Raw genomic sequence first — 22,206 nt, forward strand, 5'->3', positions numbered from 1 at the left:
AAATACACAATACTGAAAAATTCCTATAGACTTAAGCTGGTATAACATTATATTAAAACATAAACCTGTATATATATATAAATATATATATATATATATATATATATATATATATATATATATATATATATATATATATATATATATATATATATATATATATATATATCTTATTATCTAAATGGCCAGAAATGCTTATAATCATTCATGTACCGTAATTGCCCTTTTAAACGTGTATGCCCTAATAGACGCGCCATGAGTATTTTTGTGGATCTATTTTTCATTCATGTATCCCAACACTGCAAAAAATGCAATATTTTTCAATAGAAAGCATTCCTACCACCGCCATTTTAAAGCACCTGCTGATGTCATGCATGCTTATACAGAATCACCATGCCTTATTGTACACAATGACAGTCACAATAAAATTGCCTCAAGTTATTGAATTACACACCAGTGTTTGTTTATAGCTACGGATACTGATCGTTATTTCGTGTTTGTGACTCGAATTTGGCAGATTTTAAAATGTTGCTGAATGGGGAAAATAAGACATGCGCCCTGTACATTTAATACGACATTTACAGTAGTCACAAATTCTGAGTATAATTTCAAGCCAATAACTTTACTGTTCTTTCCATATCCTTTAAATTAATGTAAATTTTACATAACAAATGTAATTTTGTACAGAAAAATGGTATACAAGTTAACATGAAAAACAGTTTATAACATACTAGATCAGACACAAGTTTTTACCCTTCAATATTTTGATTTTAAGCAACAATCAAACATGTTTCTTTTTGGTAATTCATAATCACATCGAAACTACACATTAGCAGGAGGTGGTCCACTGGTTGAAGGTTTCGTAAGAATTCTTGTTGCCGCTAATGTGGGATTAGCGGGAGCAGTTATTTGACGAGGATTACGATTTTCTGGTTTACAACAGCAGCAACGACGAACTTTACAACACATGCGAACGAGTTCCTGTAATCCTCTACGGTATTCCAGACTCATGGTAATGTATACGAAAAATTTATAAAATCCATTACCCATGGCAGCCCAAAATGTGAGGAAATGTATTAAATCTGGAATTATTACATAATAGCTGATAATGCGTGTAATACACCATGGCAGCCAAGTTCCCGCATAAATTGATGACACTATGAAATTAATCTGGTAGTTCCTTGGTCTCGAACTCACGTCTAATAACACAGCTTCATACATCTTTTGCTTTTTTCTGAATCCATGCGTGAATAAATACACGTTTGTTATAATAAGCACTAGGAATGCAGGCAAAAGGGCAAGAATAGCGGCAGAAATGAAATATGGTATTTCAGAACCAAAATTCACAGCACATAAATAAACTTCAGTGTAATATTGGTCGATTTCACTGTAACTCAGAACGGGAGGGCAACAAAAGCTGATAGCAGCGATCCAAGCAAAAGCTATCCAACACAACGACCTTGGTGGTGACATCATGACCTTGTAACGTTCCGGTTTCCGCACAGCCACGTAATGATCTACATTCATCCAAGCAATTGCGTATAATCCCGATAAGAATAAGACGACAGTCAAGTATGCCTGAATGTGACATAGCTTTGGGTCAATTTCTGGTGTTCCGTACAAGTTTATAACAGCACTGTATAGTGCAAATGGAAAAATAAATACGCCAATACATAAGTCTGATATTGTTACGGAATAAAGATACACTTTGTTAATATTTCGTAAATAATCTGTACAAGCAATCACCAACAATGTTATGACATTTGTAGTCAATGTCAATATAATCATAAACACCAAAAACACAATTTCTACAATAATACTTGTTCCCATGGTGATACAACCTTTTCATCAAAGGGCAAGGACACTGACCTTTCAATTTACAATTTCTACATTAATAGTTGTTCCCATGGCGATACGACCTTTTCATCAAATGGCAAAGACATCGACCTTTCATTTCACAATTTCTACAATAATACTTGTTCCCATGGTGATACGACCTTTTAATCAAAGGGCAAGGACAGTGATATTTTAAATCACAATTTCAAAACTTTTACTTGTTCCCAAGGTGATAAGACCTTTTTATCAAAGGGCAAGGACACTGACCTATCAACTCACAATTTCTGCAATAATACTTGTTCCCATGGTGATACAACCTTTTTTAATCAAAGGGCAAGGACAGTGACCTTTCAAGTCACTATTTCAAAGCTAATATTTGTTCCCATGGTGATATGACCTTTTCATTAAAGGGAAAGAACACTAACATTTCAATTCATCATATTTGTTTCATTTTCCATTATTTCCTCTTTTTAATCCACACAATTAAATGTGAATCACCATTTCATGATTGTATTGCCTTCATTCTTATTCAATGTCCAGTAATTTCACATTTACCTTCTAGCACTATCCAGACCACTGATGTCTCTAATATCCTCCATCTATGTTCTATTGAGAAATTTCATTATCACACTGCTGTCTATTTTACACATAAAACTCCTCAGCAAAATCTTGTAATTCAGGGATGAAAGTGGAATCTTATTTCAGACTGTGCTTCAAGCAGGAATGTTGAACCATAGGAGAATTTGTAACCTTTATGGTTTCTTTTGTCTTTTTAATACTGTGGTCTTCTGCTTTTTTATGGTGCTCAGGGATTAGATTCAGTTGTCACTTCTGGATTCCCTCAATGCTGACAGGGCTGGCTCCTGAAAAAGATTAGCATAATTAAGAATTATTTTACCATTTATGTGAGAACTTATTGATTTATCAAATTTCATTTCCTTTACTTATATATATTGATATATTGTTACCAGTTGTCCTCAAATTGAGAAATTATCCTTCAAATTTTAAACCAAACCAGAAAAATTATAATTTGTATGATTTTTATATCATTGATTCCTTGTATTTATTTTAATTAAATATTTTCTTATTTGATTAATCACATGATTGGCAATCTTTGCAAATATTTAATTTTTCAATACAAAACCTATTTAAAACTATATGCTTTAAGTTTTTCATTGTTGAGTTTTAGTTCAATGTTAAGTTTTGTAATGTTATCTTTGTTATTTATGTCGTAGAATAGTTCATTGAGCTAATGTTTCTTGTTATTATATCCCTGACTTAAAATTAAAATCTTGTATCTTGTATCTTGTATCTTGTTTCTTAATTATAATAAGAGCAAAGCAGAGAGAATGCTTACATTCTGCTTTTGTGCTTAAGAAAAAAAGGACATAGCTCAACAATTATATTACCCTAGAATTATGTACCTTGCTGTATATGTGTGTATTGTCTTTGGCAACATATCTTCATTAGTTTTTAAAGTGACACCCTTATTCAAAATCAATACATACGCATGTATAACAAACATAAATTTTGACTGATAAACCTTTAACTACTTACTAAATAATGCATTTGTGGAAAATTTAATTACTGATTACAAGATTGTAACCGTGTATTTAAAAGCAGAAAGTGCAAAAATATTAAATGATTGGTGAATGCTAAAAGATGAACTGTGGTCTCATAAATTAGAAATACGGTGTTTAATGCTCATTTCTTTCAAATTTAACTTGGTATCTTTCATAAGAACCATTGTGTTCTACATTTATTCCTCCTTTTTGGAATATTAAAACAATATTGTTAATTGTGGTAAATCTTATTTGGGAGTAAGAGTGCATCTTTAAGAAATGGTCTAAGTTCAAGTTTAGGCATGTATACACCAATAATGCCACTGGGAAAAACAAAAGATCAGTATAAGTTTTAAAACAAATCAATGATTTCCTGACCAATGCTTCTTCTATACATTAAAACATGAATAATGCAACAAGCAAATATCAGGCTAGAGGCACTTTTGCCAGGAGCAGTCAATATTTCTGATTTAATATTTGACAGATAATATTAGTTATACAGAAAATTATACCACAGCAGGTGAAAAGTAACCATTAGATTTGTTTTTAAGATCCTGGACTGATATAGAAAATTATACCACAACAGGTGAAAAGTAACCATTCGCCTTGTTTTTATCATCCTTGACTTGTACAGAAAATTATACCACAACAGGTGAAAATTAACCATTAGCCTTGTTTTTATCATCCTTGACTTGTACAGAAAATTATACCACAACAGGTGAAAAGTAACCATTAGCCTTGTTTTTATCATCCTTGACTGATATAGAAAATTATACCACAACAGGTGAAAAGTAACCATTAGCCTTGTTTTTATGAGGCTAAAATGACTTGTACAGAAAATCATACCACAACAGGTGAAAAGTAACCATTAGCCTTGTTTTTATTAGGCTAAAATGACTTGTACAGAAAATCATACCACAACAGGTGAAAAGTAACCATTAGCCTTGGGTTTTTTTAGGCTAAAATGACTTGTACAGAAAATTATACCACAACAGGTGAAAAGTAACCATTAGCCTTGTTTTTATTAGGCTAAAATGACTTGTACAGAAAATCATACCACAACAGGTGAAAAGTAACCATTAGCCTTGTTTTTATTAGGCTAAAATGACTTGTACAGAAAATCATACCACAACAGGTGAAAAGTAACCATTAGCCTTGTTTTTATTAGGCTAAAATGACTTGTACAGAAAATCATACCACAACAGGTGAAAAGTAACCATTAGCCTTGGGGTTTTTTAGGCTAAAATGACTTGTACAGAAAATTATACCACAACAGGTGAAAAGTAACCATTAGCCTTGTTTTTATGATCCTTGACTTAGACAGAAAATTATACCACAACAGGTGAAAAGTAACCATTAGCCTTGTTTTTATGATCCTTAAATTGATTGATACTGACAATTATACCACAACCGGTGAAAAGTAACCATTAGCCTTGTTTTTACGATCCTTGACTGATATAGAAAATTTTAAAAATTAACTGTTTTCCTTGTTTCTATATTTCAAGGATCATGTCATGATTTTGTCTTCCATTCTTTTGTTGAAGTTTCTATTTTAGATCATAATAAATTATTTGTCATCAATATTTATAATTCAACAAGCAATTTGAATAATTACCACCAATGATTTAAATAAAATTCATAATGATGGTTCATTTTCATGCTTCTCAAACATCGCTTTAAATCTGTTGTGAAAGTATGAATTAATTTTGCAAGAGGAATATTCTGATTTATACAAGAGTTGTTCCAAAACACGCAGAAAAGTGCTCTCATTTCTTCAAATATTAATGAAGGAATGACGTCACCATTACGTCATATGTACTTCCGTTGTGTGGAAAATTCTTAATAAAAAAAAATGTTCTTATGATTGATAGACATGTTTTCACATGCTCAATACATTGTAAATCGAAACTATCATTATTCCTGAAACTTTTATACCCAGGTTACACACCACCATTGTTATTCCCTATATAAATCAATGTAAAATTTTAATTTTTAGACAACATTTAAAGGCATTTCGAGCGAATGCAGGCTATGATAACCACATATATTCTTAAAGTACAAGCTTTAAATTACCTTTTAAGCCAATAAAAAAAGGGGGTCAAGTTATTCCTAAGAAAAAACACTCCACTTGAAAAACAAACTCTAAAAATTGCACCGTCCGCCATGACAGATCTTCCAAAATGACCTTTTAACTATAGGGCAGTGGTTTATGCTTTAATCTCTACTCGAAATGATAAATCCAGCAAGAATAGATACTTAAGGTATAAAAGTTTCAGGAATAATGATAGTTTTGATTTACAGTGTATTGAGCATATGAAAACATGTCTATCAATCATAAGAACAATTTTTTTTTTATTGAGAATTTTCCACACAACGGAAGTACATATGACGTAATGGTGACGTCATTCCTATAACTAAACCCGTCCCTGCATTTTTTATGAAAAACACTTTTGATTAGTCCTTCATACATAAATACACCCAAAGCTAGCTCAATCTGATAGTCTTGTGTCAGGTTTTACAGTTTCACTGCCTGTCACCCAAGTGCCTGTGCCTCTGTATTTTCTAAGGTGTTTTGGCCCCAAATGGCATTCTTTGAGGTTTTTCAACTGAACCTTGACCCAAATGGCATTCTAAGCATCAAATGGGGCAGTTCTACACATCTTTGCACACATTTCAAGCTCTTGCAGTCAAATTTTCACCAAATTTGGACATTTTCAGTGCCCGTAAGATTGCAGACGACTCATTTAAAAAAAAAAATAGGCGAAAGTTGTGAAAACCAGGAAATAGCATATTTTGATCAACCGGACAAGATAAACATATTTAATTGTGAAAATTTGCCAGAAATAGTGAAATGCAATACATTTCTTACCAAAAATAACACTTTTTAAACAAAGCAGTTTGGTCCCTTGAAATGACATGAAACTTTAAGGATATGTAGATAAAAATGAGTGCTTATTTCCACATGTTTGTAGTTAAACCAACTTTTGGGAATTCTTTGGTGTTCTTTACTGTCATATTAAAGCTGCACTCTCACAAATATGCTTTTTTTATTTTTTTATCTTGGAAAGAGCAAATGTTTGCGTAAATATCGGCAAACCAATGATACAAGATTGCTGACAAGAGATCAGATCGCAGATTTTCATATTTTCGTTCTAAAATTAATGTTTTATGGCTTAAACTGTTACTAACAGTTTAAGAAAAATGCATAATTCATTTTTGGACTTTAATATAAAAATCTGCATTCTATTTTTTTGTCAGCAGTCTTATATAATAGGTTTCCATGCATATTTGCAAAAATCGGCTCGTTCCAAGAAAATAAATAAAAAAAGTTGTTAAAACATTCAATCTGTGAGAGTGCAGCTTTAAATTGATGAACCAAACAAACATTAAACAAAATAATGAAACACTGTCAAGCTACACGCATTCCCATAATTCGAAACACACATTTCATGTATCCATCGATAAACCCAACATTAGAACCACGAAACACTTAAAAGCTACAGACATGCCATAATTGGAAACCAATAATTGATAATAATTGTTCACACTTTGTAACTTTAATGAAACCATCCATTAACCAAGCATTATAAATCAATGAAACTCCCTAAACCGACAAACATCATCATGAGTGTATGCACCAAATGTATATTTTTTGTTTCCCTCTATCAAAAGCCTAACATTAAATCCATTAACCAACTCTTAAGTTTAATCCCTCAACCGACTCTTTCAGTAAATCCATTAACACACTCATACACTAAATCCCTCAATTGACTCTTACACTAAATCCATAAACCAACTTTTACAGTAATTCCATTAACTCTTAAACTAAATCCCTCAACTGACCCTTACACTAAATCCATTAGCCCATCCTTACACTAAATCCCTCAACTGACCCTTACACTAAATCCATTAGCCCACCTTTACACTAAATCCCTCAACTGACCCTTACCCTCAATCCATTAAGTTTAAACCCACTCTTACAGTAAATCCATTAACCAACTCTTATACTAAATCCATTAACCCACTCTTACACTAAATCCATTAACTCACTCTTACACTAAATCCATTAACCCACTCTTACACTTAATCCATTAACCCACTTTTACAGTAAATTCATTAACCCACCCTTACACTAAATCCATTAACCCACTCTTAGAGTAAATCCATTAATCCACTCTTACAGTAAATCCATTAACCCACTTTTACTGTAAATCCTTCAACTCACTCTTACACTAAACCAATTAACCCACCCTTACACTAAATACATTAACCCATTTTTCAGGCAAAATCCATTAACCCACTCTTGCACTAAATCCATTAACCCACTCTTACACTAAATCCATTAACCCACTTTTACAGTAAATTCATTAACCCACTTTTCAGGCAAAATCCATTAACTCACTCTTACACTAAATCCATTAACCCACTCTTACACTTAATCCATTAACCCACTTTTACAGTAAATTCATTAACCCACCCTTACACTAAATCCATTAACCCACTCTTAGAGTAAATCCATTAATCCACTCTTACAGTAAATCCATTAACCCACTTTTACTGTAAATCCTTCAACTCACTCTTACACTAAACCAATTAACCCACCCTTACACTAAATACATTAACCCATTTTTCAGGCAAAATCCATTAACCCACTCTTGCACTAAATCCATTAACCCACTCTTACATTTAATCTAAGCCCAATCTTACACTACCAATTAGGTGTTTTTGTGCAGATTTTCTGTTACGACAGCGGATGTTATCTTTCACTATACCCTGTGATAAAAGCATATCACACAGCATGTTGATTTTCTATAATTTTCCCTTGCGTTCAGTTAACACTGTACAGTTGTACGAAGTAGCAGCAGATGAAAGCAGTGATATGCGCACCATCATGTTGGCTACCACGGATTATATATCGCTGCAATTTACTGCGATGACGCAATACCTCCCGCAAAAGCCACAATATTTTTCAAAAACCGTGTTGTTGTTAGCGTACATTAAATCCATTATTCCCTATTCAAACATAAACCCCATTCTTACTATACTACATTTTTTTATTAAATCCATTAACCCCACTCTTCCGTCAACCCCCTCTAAAATTAATTCCATTAATCCCAATCTTTTGCTAACCCCCTCTAAAATTAATACAATTAACCCCACTCTTCCATTAACCCCCTCTAAAATTAATTCAATAAACCCCACTCTTCCATTAACCCCCTTTAAAATTAATTCAATTAACCCCACTCTTCTGTTAACCCCCTCTAAAATTAATTCAATTAAACCCACTCTTCCCTTTACCCCCTCTCAATTTGTTCCATTGACCCAACACTTACATTAAATCCATTAACCCCACTCTTCTGTTAACCCCCTCTAAAATTAATTCCATTAACCCCACACTTACATTCAATTCATTAACCCCTCTCTTCTGTTAACCCCCTCTTAAATTAATTCCATTAACCCCAACGCTTACATTAAATTCATTATCCCCTCTCTTATGTCAAGTCCATTTACTGACCCAAACTGTCACCCTCCAGAAAATGCCATGATCTTTCACAGTATAATTTGCTCTGACCCACCATAAATGAATAATAGTACTAACTTAATCTGACATCACTAAGAGTTGAATAATGCCTATGGGAATATTGCTGCCAGTGGAAACCCTTGATGTTAGATATAAATAGTCTCCATACTAATATTGTAGTATCTATGTAATTGTTAAACCTTATTAGTTTGGATTTAACAACGTAAACAAGTCTAGAGTGTTGCAGATCTTGGCCCATTCATTTGGTTAATGAATACTAATAACCCTATAACCAGGTTAGTGTTTTAGTTTATATTTCGTCTACTGTTCCAGCTACTGGTTCATCTGTTTTAAATCAATACCAACTGTCTGCTAAAATAACCATAATATTTATAATATTAAATGTGTTTGATATTTGCTATTGACTTTAACTACGAATTAAGCATTGTCTAAGTTATAAGCATTTCAGAACTCAAAAATTTGTTTACCTTAACATATTAAGTCCTCATACTCAAGTCAGTCATATTGGTTCTGCTAATAGTCAATGCTCCAGCACAAAGTAAATAAATCATAGCACTAACTTTATCTGATATCACTGAGAGATTACAAGTGCCTGTGGGAATGTTGCAACTAGCGGAAATCCTCGATAATAAACTAGGAGCTGCAGCTATCCATCACTGAAACTATCCATCATGAGATCAGACAGGGCCAAAGGAAAACAATTTATCTCATAAATTGCTGGGTTATTCTTTATGAATTGATATAAAAAGATAAGGATAGGGGAAATACTGAAAATGATAAACCTCAAAAATGAACCAAAAGTCAGTGGAAATAATTGGTTGAAAACATTATCAACAGTAGCAGTCTTCGAAACGGATATTGGACGAAGAGAGTTTCCTTTGATATTAAACAAAGAGTGATATTCTCTTGATTTTGAACAAATAGTGATATTCCCTTAAAATTAAATCAAGAGTGAGTTTCCCTTGAAATTGAGCCAGTAGTGATATATCCCTTGAAATTGAGTCAAGAGTGAGTTACCCTTAAAATTGAGTCAAGAGTGATTTCCCCTTGATATTGAACAAAGAGTGATACTTCCTTGAAATTGAATCAAGAGTGAGTTTTCCTTGAAATCGAGTCAAGTGTGAGTTTCCCTTGAAATCGAGTCAAGAGTGAGTTTCCCTTGAAATTGAATCAAGAGTGATTTTTTCTTGAAATCGAGTCAAGTGTGAGTTTCCCTTGAAATTGAGTCAAGTGTGAGTTTCCCTTGAAATTGAGTTAAGAGTGAGTTTCCCTTAAAAATTGAGTCAAGAATGAGATTCCCTTGAAATTGAGTCATAAGAGTGAGATTCCCTTGATACTGAGTCAAGTGTGAGTTTCCCTTGAAATTGAGTCAAGAGTGAGTTTCCCTTAAAAATTCAGTTAAGAGTAAGTTTCCCTTGAAATTGAATGAAGAGATTTTCCCTTGAATTTGAATCAAGAGTGAGTTTTCCTTGAACTTTCCATGTGAAAATCTTTTAAAATTGAATCAAGAGTGAGATTCCCTTAAAATTGAGTCAAGAATGAGAATCCTTTGAAAATGTATTAACTGTTAGTTCCCTTGAAACTGATTAATCAGTGTAATCCACCTGAAATTGAATCAAGAGTGAGATTCCCTTGAAATTGAATAAAAACTGAGATTCCTTTTATTTCAAATAAAGAGTGAGTTTCCCTTCAAATAGAATAAACATGATCTCCCCAAAAATGTAATAGACAGTAAGAGCTTCACTTGAAATTGAATACTAACTTAATTGAGTAAATAACAAGAGCTGAAACGGGTTCCAGAATATACCCAGACTACATGTGGGTAAATTGTATACCTGATAGTCTGGGCACGAGTTCCTGTTGACGATACCAGGTTCATTACTTATTAAATTTAGCCTTTTTAAATAAATTAAGAACTATCAGGCATACGCCTTCTGATGATGTATTAATGTGTTTTCGCAAATTAAAGTGTTAACTTTTTTCGATCTGTATGTCAGGTGTATGAGCACTATAATACCAATAATAGACAAACTGACATGATCACTTGAAACTCCAGCATGGCTGTTTTTCAAGTTCCAAAGAGGCAATGGCAAGCACATATAACGACCAATCCATGCCTGCTATTTACTCAGCATCTGATTTGAGAAGGCATCACAGTAGATGTACGAGCCTCATTTCCTTGTGGGCTGTCATTGTAATTCAAAAAATTAAATTTGATTAAATTGGAAGGAAATATATGTAAAAAAAAGTCTAAAAATAGTTCAAAATGTCCATTTTCAAGTTCCAACAGAGCTTTTGCATAAAATTTCTATCATGCAAACCCTTTTCAGTAATCTAGTCATTTTCTTCAAATGCTGGTGAAAAAGGGGTGAGAGTGGTCTAATGGCATTGTAGGTGTCCCATCTCACCCAAGGGACTGTGGGTTGAACAATTGTTATACTGTGGCCCAGGGGTGGGGTACTTTCTCATGAAACAAACTCATGAGTTACAAATCCTATAAGGTATCAGCTATCGTCACAATTAAGCTTAAACAAATCAATATGAACTAAACATATTTAGAGATATGGTAGTACTCGTATTTTAGTGTAAGGTTTATAACAGGGGTGAGAGTGGTCTAGTGGTAATTTCTCATGGCCTCTCAAAAAAGACAACAGTACCTGCCCAGGAAACGGACACAAGAGTGATTTTATAAGCGTTTGTCACAATCAAGCTTAAACAAATTAGTATGAACTTGACACATTGTGAGATATGGTAGTATTTTATTGTGGTTTATATCATCAGAAAGTACTACACTACATTGTATGTGCTAGAATTATGGTTGGACATTACTTGATACATTTTTGTTGAGTTTATGATGATGTATGTACACACATTTAAACTATTACAGTATTAATTTCCTATAAAGTTTATGAAAATCACATATTATCGTTTATACCCGCCCCGATCCGAAATACCAGATTTATTTTTAAACAAACCAACCAAAAGAATTTCCTCAGATGAAAAACAGAAATTTCAATCAGATTTCCTTGGGGAAAAACATACTCATCTAATTTCATTTTAATTAAAGTAAGTGCATCCCATTTTTACACTAGCTGATCAAATTTCCTGTGAGCACTGAAAAACCATGTTCAGTTTTCAGGACTTAAAGCAGCAGATAATTATTTTTCAATTAAAACTATGTTATGTTGCCTGTAAATTCAATCTACTTAAATATCTCCTTTGATTAGTTTCTTAAAATATCCCGTGCAGTGCTATGCACAAATTTAATTACCATGTTATTCTGTTTTTGTTCTTAGAATTGCCATCAATTTTATTTCTTTGAAAACAATCAGTTCCTGACATTTGTGATAGGTTTAAATCTTTCTTTACACACAAGCAGAGAACTTCAGTTATATTTATGCAGCAGTCAGTTGTAACGAGGCCCCCCCAGGTCTGGGAATAGAGGGGACTTTGACTTTTGGTCCAGCCAAGCCCGGGTAAAAACCTCACCCTGCGGGCACAAACTGATGGTAAAATCCCCGCCAATTATGCCCCCGCACCCCACGGACCATAGGTATGACCCATTCCCCGCTATATTTGCCAAGAAGACAAACCCACCGCATTCACCAGGCACTGTGGGGCCACCGGGAAGGTAAAACACGGCCCTTTTCCCGGCTATCCCTGGTATAGTCCCCCGAACCTCAGTCAAGATATATTACCCTACAAATGCCTAACTATTTCATGAGACATTACCAGCTCATACAAGATGGGGTTTTTTTTATTTTGCAAAATGATTCCTCCAATAGTGTTTTCTTCTGCATCAGAATGATAGAATATAATTGATATATTTAATATGTGTCCTCAGTGAACAAATCATACTACCTTTGATTAATTTCTTTTAATGCAGTCACCTCCTTTTGTTTAATACACTGCCACTGCCAGAGTAGTTACTTCCCTTTGAACAAAAATTGCCATTCAATTCACTTCAGTTGTGTTTGAACATTCAGTGCTGAAAGTATACAAATAACATTAAGTTAACACAAAAAACAAATACTTAATTTAATTTATAAGTCAATGTACAACTATCAAAAAGCATAGTAAATCAATCGTCTCTTTAACCAAAATGGGTTGTCAGCAAAACATTATGTGAAAATGTGTATCTGGCTTTATTTTACTCTCATACAAAAGAGTGTCAACATAGGATTTTTTGGCCAATATGTCACACAGACAATACTAACATGGCCATTGTAAGGTTTAAATTTCTTGAGAAAAGATGTCATGAGTACACACTGGTTTCAAATATGAAAAGTAATTGTTATTTCCTGGGTTAAAACAACTATGATAAGTTGCAGGGTAATTGCACAAGGTACTTAAACCTTTTATATCTGAATGAATCTTGGTGCGTTCTGGCATTTGCCCCTCGAATGTTATTGTGACAGAACGGGATTATAAAATATTGAAATACACTCAACAATCAGGTATTTTTTATTGAAAACTAATGACAGCAGTTTGAAGTTGGTATCCCAGGAGAAGCAAAGCAATTTGTGGACATTACTGTGATTGGGTATGGAAACAATATCTTGTCTGCTTTTATGTTTCTATGATGAAATTCATGTTGAAATAAGTGCTTGCAGAAGTGGTTTTTGATTTAGCAAAACAACAACGATAGAGAAACATACAATCATCATCATTAATGTGTTCATTAAATATTTTTCCTTTTTTAGCTATCTCTAAAAATCGGGCATATCACTGTAAGTGCAATAGGCTCCATGCCACAAATATACTGTATAATCTCAACTTTTAAACTAGAGATTGCTTTTTTGAAAAAGCGCATGTCTCCCCCATTGTGTGGTCGTAGGTGAGAAATAATCAATGATGGATCCCAAAATCAATAGGGGCCATCAACTAGTCATGACTAACTGGCATACCAAGTATGAAGTTCCTGGGTGTAAACGTTCTTGAGTTATTGAGCAGAAACCGGTTCTTCACCTCAAGGTCAGTGACCTTGACCTTTGACCAACTGATTGCAAAATCAACTAGACATCATGACCAACCTCACATCAAAGTTTGGTGAACCTAGATCAAAGCATTCTCCTGATATTGCACGGAAATATTTTTTTACATTAGAGGTCACAGCGACGTTGACCTTTGACCTTGTGACCCCCCAAAATATAGGAGTTTTCTAAACCTCATGATCAACCTCCCTACCAAGTTTGGTGAACCTAGGTCAAACCATTCTCAAGATATTGAGCGGAAATGTTTTTTACATTGGGGGTCGCCGCGACCTTGACCTTTGACCTAGTGACCCCAAAAACAATAGGGATCTTCTACACCTCATGACCAACCTCCCTACCAAGTTTGGTGAACCTAGGTCAAACCGTTCTCAAGATTTTGAGCAGAAATGTTTTTTATATTGGGGGTCGCCGTGACCTTGACCTTTGACCTAGTGACCCCAAAAACAATAGGGATCCTCTACACCTCACGACCAACCTCCCTACCAAGTTTGGTGAACCTAGGTCAAACCATTCTCAAGATATTGAGCGGAAATGTTTTTTACATTGGGGGTCGCCGCGACCTTGACCTTTGACCTAGTGACCCCAAAAACAATAGGGATCCTCTACACCTCACGACCAACCTCCCTACCAAGTTTGGTGAACCTAGGTCAAACCATTCTCAAGATATTGAGCGGAAATGTTTTTTACATTGGGGGTCGCCGCGACCTTGACCTTTGACCTAGTGACCCCAAAAACAATAGGGATCCTCTACACCTCACGACCAACCTCCCTACCAAGTTTGGTGAACCTAGGTCAAACCATTCTCAAGATATTGAGCGGAAATGTTTTTTACATTGGGGGTCGCCGCGACCTTGACCTTTGACCTAGTGACCCCAAAAACAATAGGGATCTTCTACACCTCATGACCAACCTCCCTACCAAGTTTGGTGAACCTAGGTCAAACCATTGTCAAGATATTGAGCGGAAATGTTTTTTACATTGGGGGTCGCCGCGACCTTGACCTTTGACCTAGTGACCCCAAAAACAATAGGGATCTTCTACACCTCATGACCAACCTCCCTACCAAGTTTGGTGATCCTAGGTCATGCGGTTTTCCAGTTATCGATCGGAAACGAAGTGTGACGTACGGACGGACTGACGGACTACCGGACTACCGGACTACCGGACTGACGGACAGGGCAAAAACAATATGTCTCCCCCAGAGAGGGGGAGACATAACAAGAACACAACATACGGATTCAAATGCTCATCTGATTGTTTTTAGTTCATCAAGAGACATAACTCCGCATAATTTCATGATATTACAAAATGTACAATTTATATAATGTAAAATATAAATTCTACTTATGTAAAATAATGAATTTTAGAAGATCATGCCCTATGTTGCAACGAAATCCTTGAATCGACCCCTTAAAGCTGCACTCTCACAGATTGACAGTTTAGACTTTTATATGCCTTCAATTCAGTCCTATAAGACAACTCACAATAGAACACATCTCAATTGTTTGGAAAACTGCTGAAAAACTCCTTTTCTTTTAAGCGTAAGTAATGCTTTTATCCATAAAATACCAAATTTTTAACCTAAATATGAAAAATTTATTCAGAACTTTTTCATTAAGAACAGCTCATAGCCAATCCTGTGTGGAACTACATTTTCCAATTTTTTTTATTTACTCGTATAAACCGCCAAAAATGAAAAATAAGAAACCATACTCGTATATTCCACTTATTGGCACTATAACGAAAGACGCTTCGGAGCATTTTCAACGCATAACAAAATATTATGGCTCCAATGATTGCCCACCGTGTTCTATGACACCAGTCATGGATCTTACATTAATTTCTGCAAGGGGGCTTTTAGAGAATGAGCCCCAATCAATCATTTTAAAACAGACTGTATACTATCCACAAAATGAATGAGACTTAATCAAAACAAAAACTAATAACCAGTCTGTCTCAATGATGTTGATATCTCCTGGCCTCCTAGGGTTAAAAGCAAATTAGGAAAAGAGTATAATATATCTTTCTAATAAATAGGAACTGTCAAATTGTGTCTGCACAGTTTGCAATATAGTACCATAGTTCCTATAGTGAAATAATCAAAACTCCAAGCAATGATAAGACTTTGAGACAAATAACATTGAATCAAAGATCTTGAGATTGACTTTTGTTTTGCAAGGTGTTGGAATTTCTTTCCAATCAGTTACAATTTTAGCTAAGGATGCACTTATATTTCCCTAAAGCCCCCATCTTTCAAGAGCTTGATGAATGGCATGCACAATTTCAACAGGATTTGCTTTTAAATCTAGGGAAACAGAACTTAATTTCATGAATTGATATCCCTCACCGAAGGATTGATATATGCAGTTCCAAACAGATCTAAACAGCTTGAGACAGCAATATAAGCAACTAGATGTCTGAATTCAACAGCAAAACATATGTCTCCCTTCATTTTATCTCTTTGTTTGCAGAGATACTGTATAAACAGAACACCATGTGGCTCCAGTCCTCAAATGCATGCTGTTTTTGAAACTGCATATGCCATAGGCATAAATAATTAAAATGATTTCTCCAGAATAACAAAAATTGAATGATTGCATCAATAAATATATGCACAACATAAAGTTCATAATTCTGTTAAGCAAATATGCCAAAGTAAAAGCCCTTAAATATGCTGTATCTGGGCTTCACTGCAAACAGAGGCTGAGAGGCTCAGCATGACTCAACAACATATCTCCCTTCAGTTCAAGGTCAGACAACAACATATCAAACAACAATATGTCTTCCATGTTGTCTAAGGGAAAACAACAATACGTCTCCTTTCAGTCCAATGGAAGGACCACAATGAATGTCTGCATACAGTCCAAGGGGAGACAACTATATATATGCCTTCATTCCAAGGAAGACATCAATATGTCTGCCTTCAATCCAAGGGGAGACATAAATATGTCTACCCTTATTCCAAGGGTAGACAACAATATGTCTATTTTCAGTCAGATGGGAGACAACCATATGTCTGCCTTTATTCATAGGGGAGACATGAATATGTCTGCCTGCAGTCCAAGGGAGACATGAATATGTCATCCTTCAGTAAAAGGGGAGACAACTACATGTCTGCCTTCATTCTAAGGGGAGACATCAATATGCCTGCCTTCATCCCGAGGGGAGACATCAATATGTCTACCTTCATTCCAAGGGGTGACAACAATATGTCTGCCTTCAGTCCGAGGGGTGACTAAAAATATGTCTGCCTTCATTCCAAGGGGAGACATCAATATATCTACCTTTATTCCAAGGGGAGACAACAATATGTCTAACTTCATTCCGAGGGGAGACAACTATGTGTCTGCCTTTAATCCAAGGGGATACATCAATATATCTACCTTCATTCCAAGGGGAGACAACAATATGTCTGCCTTTATTCCAAGGGGAGACATCAATATGGCTGCCTTTAAAATAAGGGGAGACAACAATAGGTCTGCCTTCAGTCCAAGGGGTGACAACAATATGTCTTCCTTAAGTCAAAGGGGAGACATCAATATGTCTGCCTTCATTCCAAGGGGAGACAACAATTTGTCTTCCTTAAGTCAAAGGGGGAACAGCAATATGTCTGCCTTCATTCCAAAGGGAGACAACAATATGTCTTCCTTAAGTCAAAGGGGAGACATCAATATGTCTGCCTTCATTCCAAAGGGGGACAACAATTTCTCTCCAATGAGTCAGATGGGAGACAACACTATGTCTGCCTTCATTCCAAGGGGAGACAACAATATGACTGCCTTCAGTCCAAGGGATGACAACAATATGTTTTCCTTAAGTCAAAGGAGAGACATCAATATGTCTGCCTGCAGTCCAAGGGAGACATGAATATGTCATCCTTCAGTAAAAGGGGAGACAACTACATGTCTGCCTTCATTCTAAGGGGAGACATCAATATGCCTGCCTTCATCCCGAGGGGAGACATCAATATGTCTACCTTCATTCCAAGGGGTGACAACAATATGTCTGCCTTCAGTCCGAGGGGTGACTAAAAATATGTCTGCCTTCATTCCAAGGGGAGACATCAATATATCTACCTTCATTCCAAGGGGAGACAACAATATGTCTAACTTCATTCCGAGGGGAGACAACTATGTGTCTGCCTTTAATCCAAGGGGATACATCAATATATCTACCTTCATTCCAAGGGGAGACAACAATATGTCTGCCTTCATTCCAAGGGGAGACATCAATATGGCTGCCTTTAAAATAAGGGGAGACAACAATATGGCTGCCTTCAGTCCAAGGGGTGACAACAATATGTCTTCCTTAAGTCAAAGGGGAGACATCAATATGTCTGCCTTCATTCCAAGGTGAGACAACAATTTGTCTTCCTTAAGTCAAAGGGGGAACAGCAATATGTCTGCCTTCATTCCAAAGGGAGACAACAATATGTCTTCCTTAAGTCAAAGGGGAGACATCAATATGTCTGCCTTCATTCCAAAGGGGGACAACAATTTCTCTCCAATGAGTCAGATGGGAGACAACACTATGTCTGCCTTCATTCCAAGGGGAGACAACAATATGACTGCCTTCAGTCCAAGGGATGACAACAATATGTTTTCCTTAAGTCAAAGGAGAGACATGAATATGTCTGCCTGCAGTCCAAGGGAGACATGAATATGTCATCCTTCAGTAAAAGGGGAGACAACTACATGTCTGCCTTCATTCTAAGGGGAGACATCAATATGCCTGCCTTCATCCCGAGGGGAGACATCAATATGTCTACCTTCATTCCAAGGGGTAACAATAATATGTCTGCCTTCAGTCCGAGGGGTGACTAAAAATATGTCTGCCTTCATTCCAAGGGGAGACATCAATATATCTACCTTCATTCCAAGGGGAGACAACAATATATCTACCTTCATTCCGAGGGGAGACAACAATACGTCTGCCTTTATTCCAAGGGGAGACATCAATATGGCTGCCTTTAAAATAAGGGGAGACAACAATAGGTCTGCCTTCAGTCCAAGGGGTGACAACAATATGTCTTCCTTAAGTCAAAAGGGAGACATCAATATGTCTGCCTTCATTCCAAGGGGAGACAACAATTTGTCTTCCTTAAGTCAAAGGGGGAACAGCAATATGTCTGCCTTCATTCCAAAGGGAGACAACAATATGTCTTCCTTAAGTCAAAGGGGAGACATCAATATGTCTGCCTTCATTCCAAAGGGGGACAACAATTTCTCTCCAATGAGTCAGATGGGAGACAACACTATGTCTGCCTTCATTCCAAGGGGAGACAACAATATGTCTGCCTTCAGTCCAAGGGGTGACAACAATATGTTTTCCTTAAGTCAAAGGAGAGACATCAATATGTCTGCCTTCATTCCAAGGGGAGACAACAATATGTCTTCCTTAAGTCAAAGGGGAGACAACAATATGTCTGCCTTCATTCCAAGGGGAGACAACAATATGTCTTCCTTAAGTCAAAGGGGAGACATCGATATGTCTGCCTTCATTCCAAAGGGGGACAAAACTTTCTCTCCAATGAGTCGGAGGGGAGACAACACTATGTTTCCCATCAGTAGAAGGGAGACATATAGCTCTGTAACAATACCTGAAGTCCTATTGTTAACAACTCAAGACATCTAAATACCCAAAAGCCCAAAAAATTGTTAGCAAACTGAAAGCCCATCGATCATTTTAATACAAGCTATCTCCACAAGTTGTATATTACAAAAGCAATATTTGCCTATCACAAGCACAAGAACTTTGATATCTTGGCTTCCTAGGGTGAATAACAAATTAGGGAAAGGGTATAATATATCTTTCCAATAAACAGGAGCTGTCAAATTAGTCTGCACAATTTGAGATAAGGTTGTTAATATTACAGCGAAATAGCAAAGAATTGAGTTTGGGACAAAATAAATTGAAAATTGACTTCTTGGAAGGTTCATTGTCATACAATTTTGGTTCCAGTTCATGATGTTCTTATGAGATAATGTAGATCATAAATAATGTCACCATCGTAAAATGTATTATTATATGATTTTGCCCTTTAACGAGTGTAATAATAAGTGATGTCATAAATGAACTGGGCTGTAAATGGCCTGAGTAACACAGTGATGTTTTACATATTTAGCGCTAGAAACCATCAAATTAGTATATATGATATAAATAAAACATGGTTATTTAATTAGAAATCGAATAAACCTATTTATTCATAGAGATCAATTATAGAAAACTTGTTTACACTCTTGCATATGAGGGAAGGGGTTGTCTGGGTGGAGGACCAAACCTCTCTTTCATCAATACATACATATTTCATATCCAGGGGAGTGAAGGCACACATCGAGAATTGCATCCCCTCAGCAAACTCTGTATTCAGTGACCACTATGTTATTTCCTTAAAATGTAATTATAATGCAAATTGAAAACTGAAACAACAAACCAATACTGCAAGCAATGATCTTGTTTTTTATGGCACCATTTTGATAAAAAAGTAAAGAGAAAATACAATAAATACATACTTAATTTTGCATGGGCCAGGGTAATATTTCCATCTGGATATTTTTTACTCTCCATTCAAAGGCTCTGATATTTTGAAGAGATAGAAAGAACTTGGAATAGAAACATTAGTTCCATAAAGTCATTGGCTTTTTCCTCAATCCTACACTTATTTAAACATATTGCAATGTTGTTTTGTTTGTTTAAACCTAATAAATAAATGCTGTCTAAACCAAAACCATCAACTGTTGTACATTTTAAATAAAAAATACTGAATGCAAATTGAACTGCTTTACTCTTCTTGTCACTTAATTACCAAGGATAGTTTTAAGCAGACTAATCAGGGCCAAGTATTCTGTGCAAACCAATCAGAGCCAAGTATTCTGTGCAAGCCAATCAGAGTAAAGTATTCAGCACTGGCCAAACAGGAAAGTATAATCAGTGCAGGCCAATCAGAGCCAAGTATTCTGTGCAGGCTAATCACACCCAAGTATTCTATGCCGACCAATCACAACCAAGTATTCTGTGCAGGCCAATCACAGCCAAGCATTAGATGATGGCCAAGCATAGGCAAGTGAAAATGCAGGCCAATCAGAGCTAAGTATTCTGTAAAAAGCAAATCAGAACCAAGTATTCTGTGCAGGCATACATGCCATATTTTCTGGAGACCATTCAGGGGGATTTGTTCAGAAAGGCTGAAATTTATGGGGATTTTGGTAGTATTCAGGGGGATATTTTAGCAGGTTTAAGTTGGCTAAATTTCAAAGTATTTTCAGATGCAAGTACGAAAAAATGTATTCACATATATTTTGGTATGAAAACCTCTAACTTTTTCATTATACAGAATTATTTTATGTCATGATTTATCATATTCTTATGATACACTGTCATGTCATACTGTAATACTGTAAATTAAATTTACTTCCTCCAAAGTCTTTTAAAAACTCCTGCTTAACACTATCAGCTATGATAATGTTCAGACACTAAGGGAATGGAATGAATATTATTAATTTCTACCTTTTCCAAAATAGTAATATTTCTTTGCCTTTGATCATTACTTCAAATTAATTGATCACTTGTTGTTAAGGTTTCCTTTTGGCATTTATCAAACCTTTTTTGAACAGTCATTTCACCCTTGCGTGGTTGTTTCCTTACATTCAGTTTCTTTTTAATTCCGGGGGATTTTTACCTCCCGCCGGGAGACCGGGAGATGGATCAAAATTCCGGGGGATTTTTACCTCCCGCCGGGAGACCGGGGGATGGATCGAAATTCCGGGGGATTTTTACCTCCCGCCAGGAGACCGGGGGATGGATCGAAATTCCGGGGGATTTTCCCCCCGCCGGGGGATATGGCATGAATGTGCACGCCAATCACAGCGACGTATTCTGTGCAGGCCAATCAGAGCCAAGTATTTTATGCAGGCCAATCAGAGCCAAGTATTTTATGCAGGCCAAACAGAGCCAAGTATTCTGTAATGGCCACTAACAGCCAATGTTCATTGTACTCCTTTGTGGTTTCTCATATCTGTGACCGAATTGCTTCATATATTGGGAAGTGACGTCAAATGTAATGATCCACTTATCTGATTTTCATTGATATAAGTCAGATATAGCTCGTGTATAACAATTTTAAGAGCCTGACACTAGTTTGATCAATGTTAATATTTTAATCGTAGCAAGTTTTATATTAGCTTGGAGTGAAAATGGAACAGTCAAGTGACAAAGACCTATTTTTACCGCACACTTTACACTACCAGTGTGCAGGGTGTTATGGGAATTTTTG

The 22,206-nt window shown here is 35.7% G+C and overlaps 2 protein-coding genes across 7 annotated transcripts in view; both read right to left on the bottom strand.

Annotated features, from left to right (window-relative positions):
• Positions 1 to 22,206, bottom strand: part of LOC128224073 (dipeptidyl peptidase 2-like) — a 74,647-nt gene that overhangs the window by 25,234 nt on the left and 27,207 nt on the right. The window lies entirely within an intron of this gene.
• The window catches only part of LOC128224074 (substance-K receptor-like), a 45,128-nt gene continuing 23,110 nt past the window's right edge, over positions 189 to 22,206 (bottom strand). For 2 of the 6 annotated variants that reach the window (XM_052933717.1, XM_052933716.1), the window contains exon 2: positions 189 to 2,699. In XM_052933717.1, the coding sequence (XP_052789677.1) occupies positions 823 to 1,830 (1,008 nt within the window). In that variant the 5' untranslated portion in view covers positions 1,831 to 2,699 and the 3' untranslated portion in view covers positions 189 to 822. Of the gene's footprint in view, positions 2,700 to 2,804; positions 2,985 to 8,170; positions 8,271 to 9,407; positions 9,494 to 12,801; positions 12,929 to 22,206 lie in introns of those variants that run through there. The other 4 variants (XM_052933714.1, XM_052933715.1, XM_052933719.1 and 1 more) reach the window with 4 other exon arrangements.

Source organism: Mya arenaria, chromosome 17 (assembly GCF_026914265.1).
Source record: "Mya arenaria isolate MELC-2E11 chromosome 17, ASM2691426v1".
Lineage (NCBI taxonomy): Eukaryota > Metazoa > Mollusca > Bivalvia > Myida > Myidae > Mya > Mya arenaria.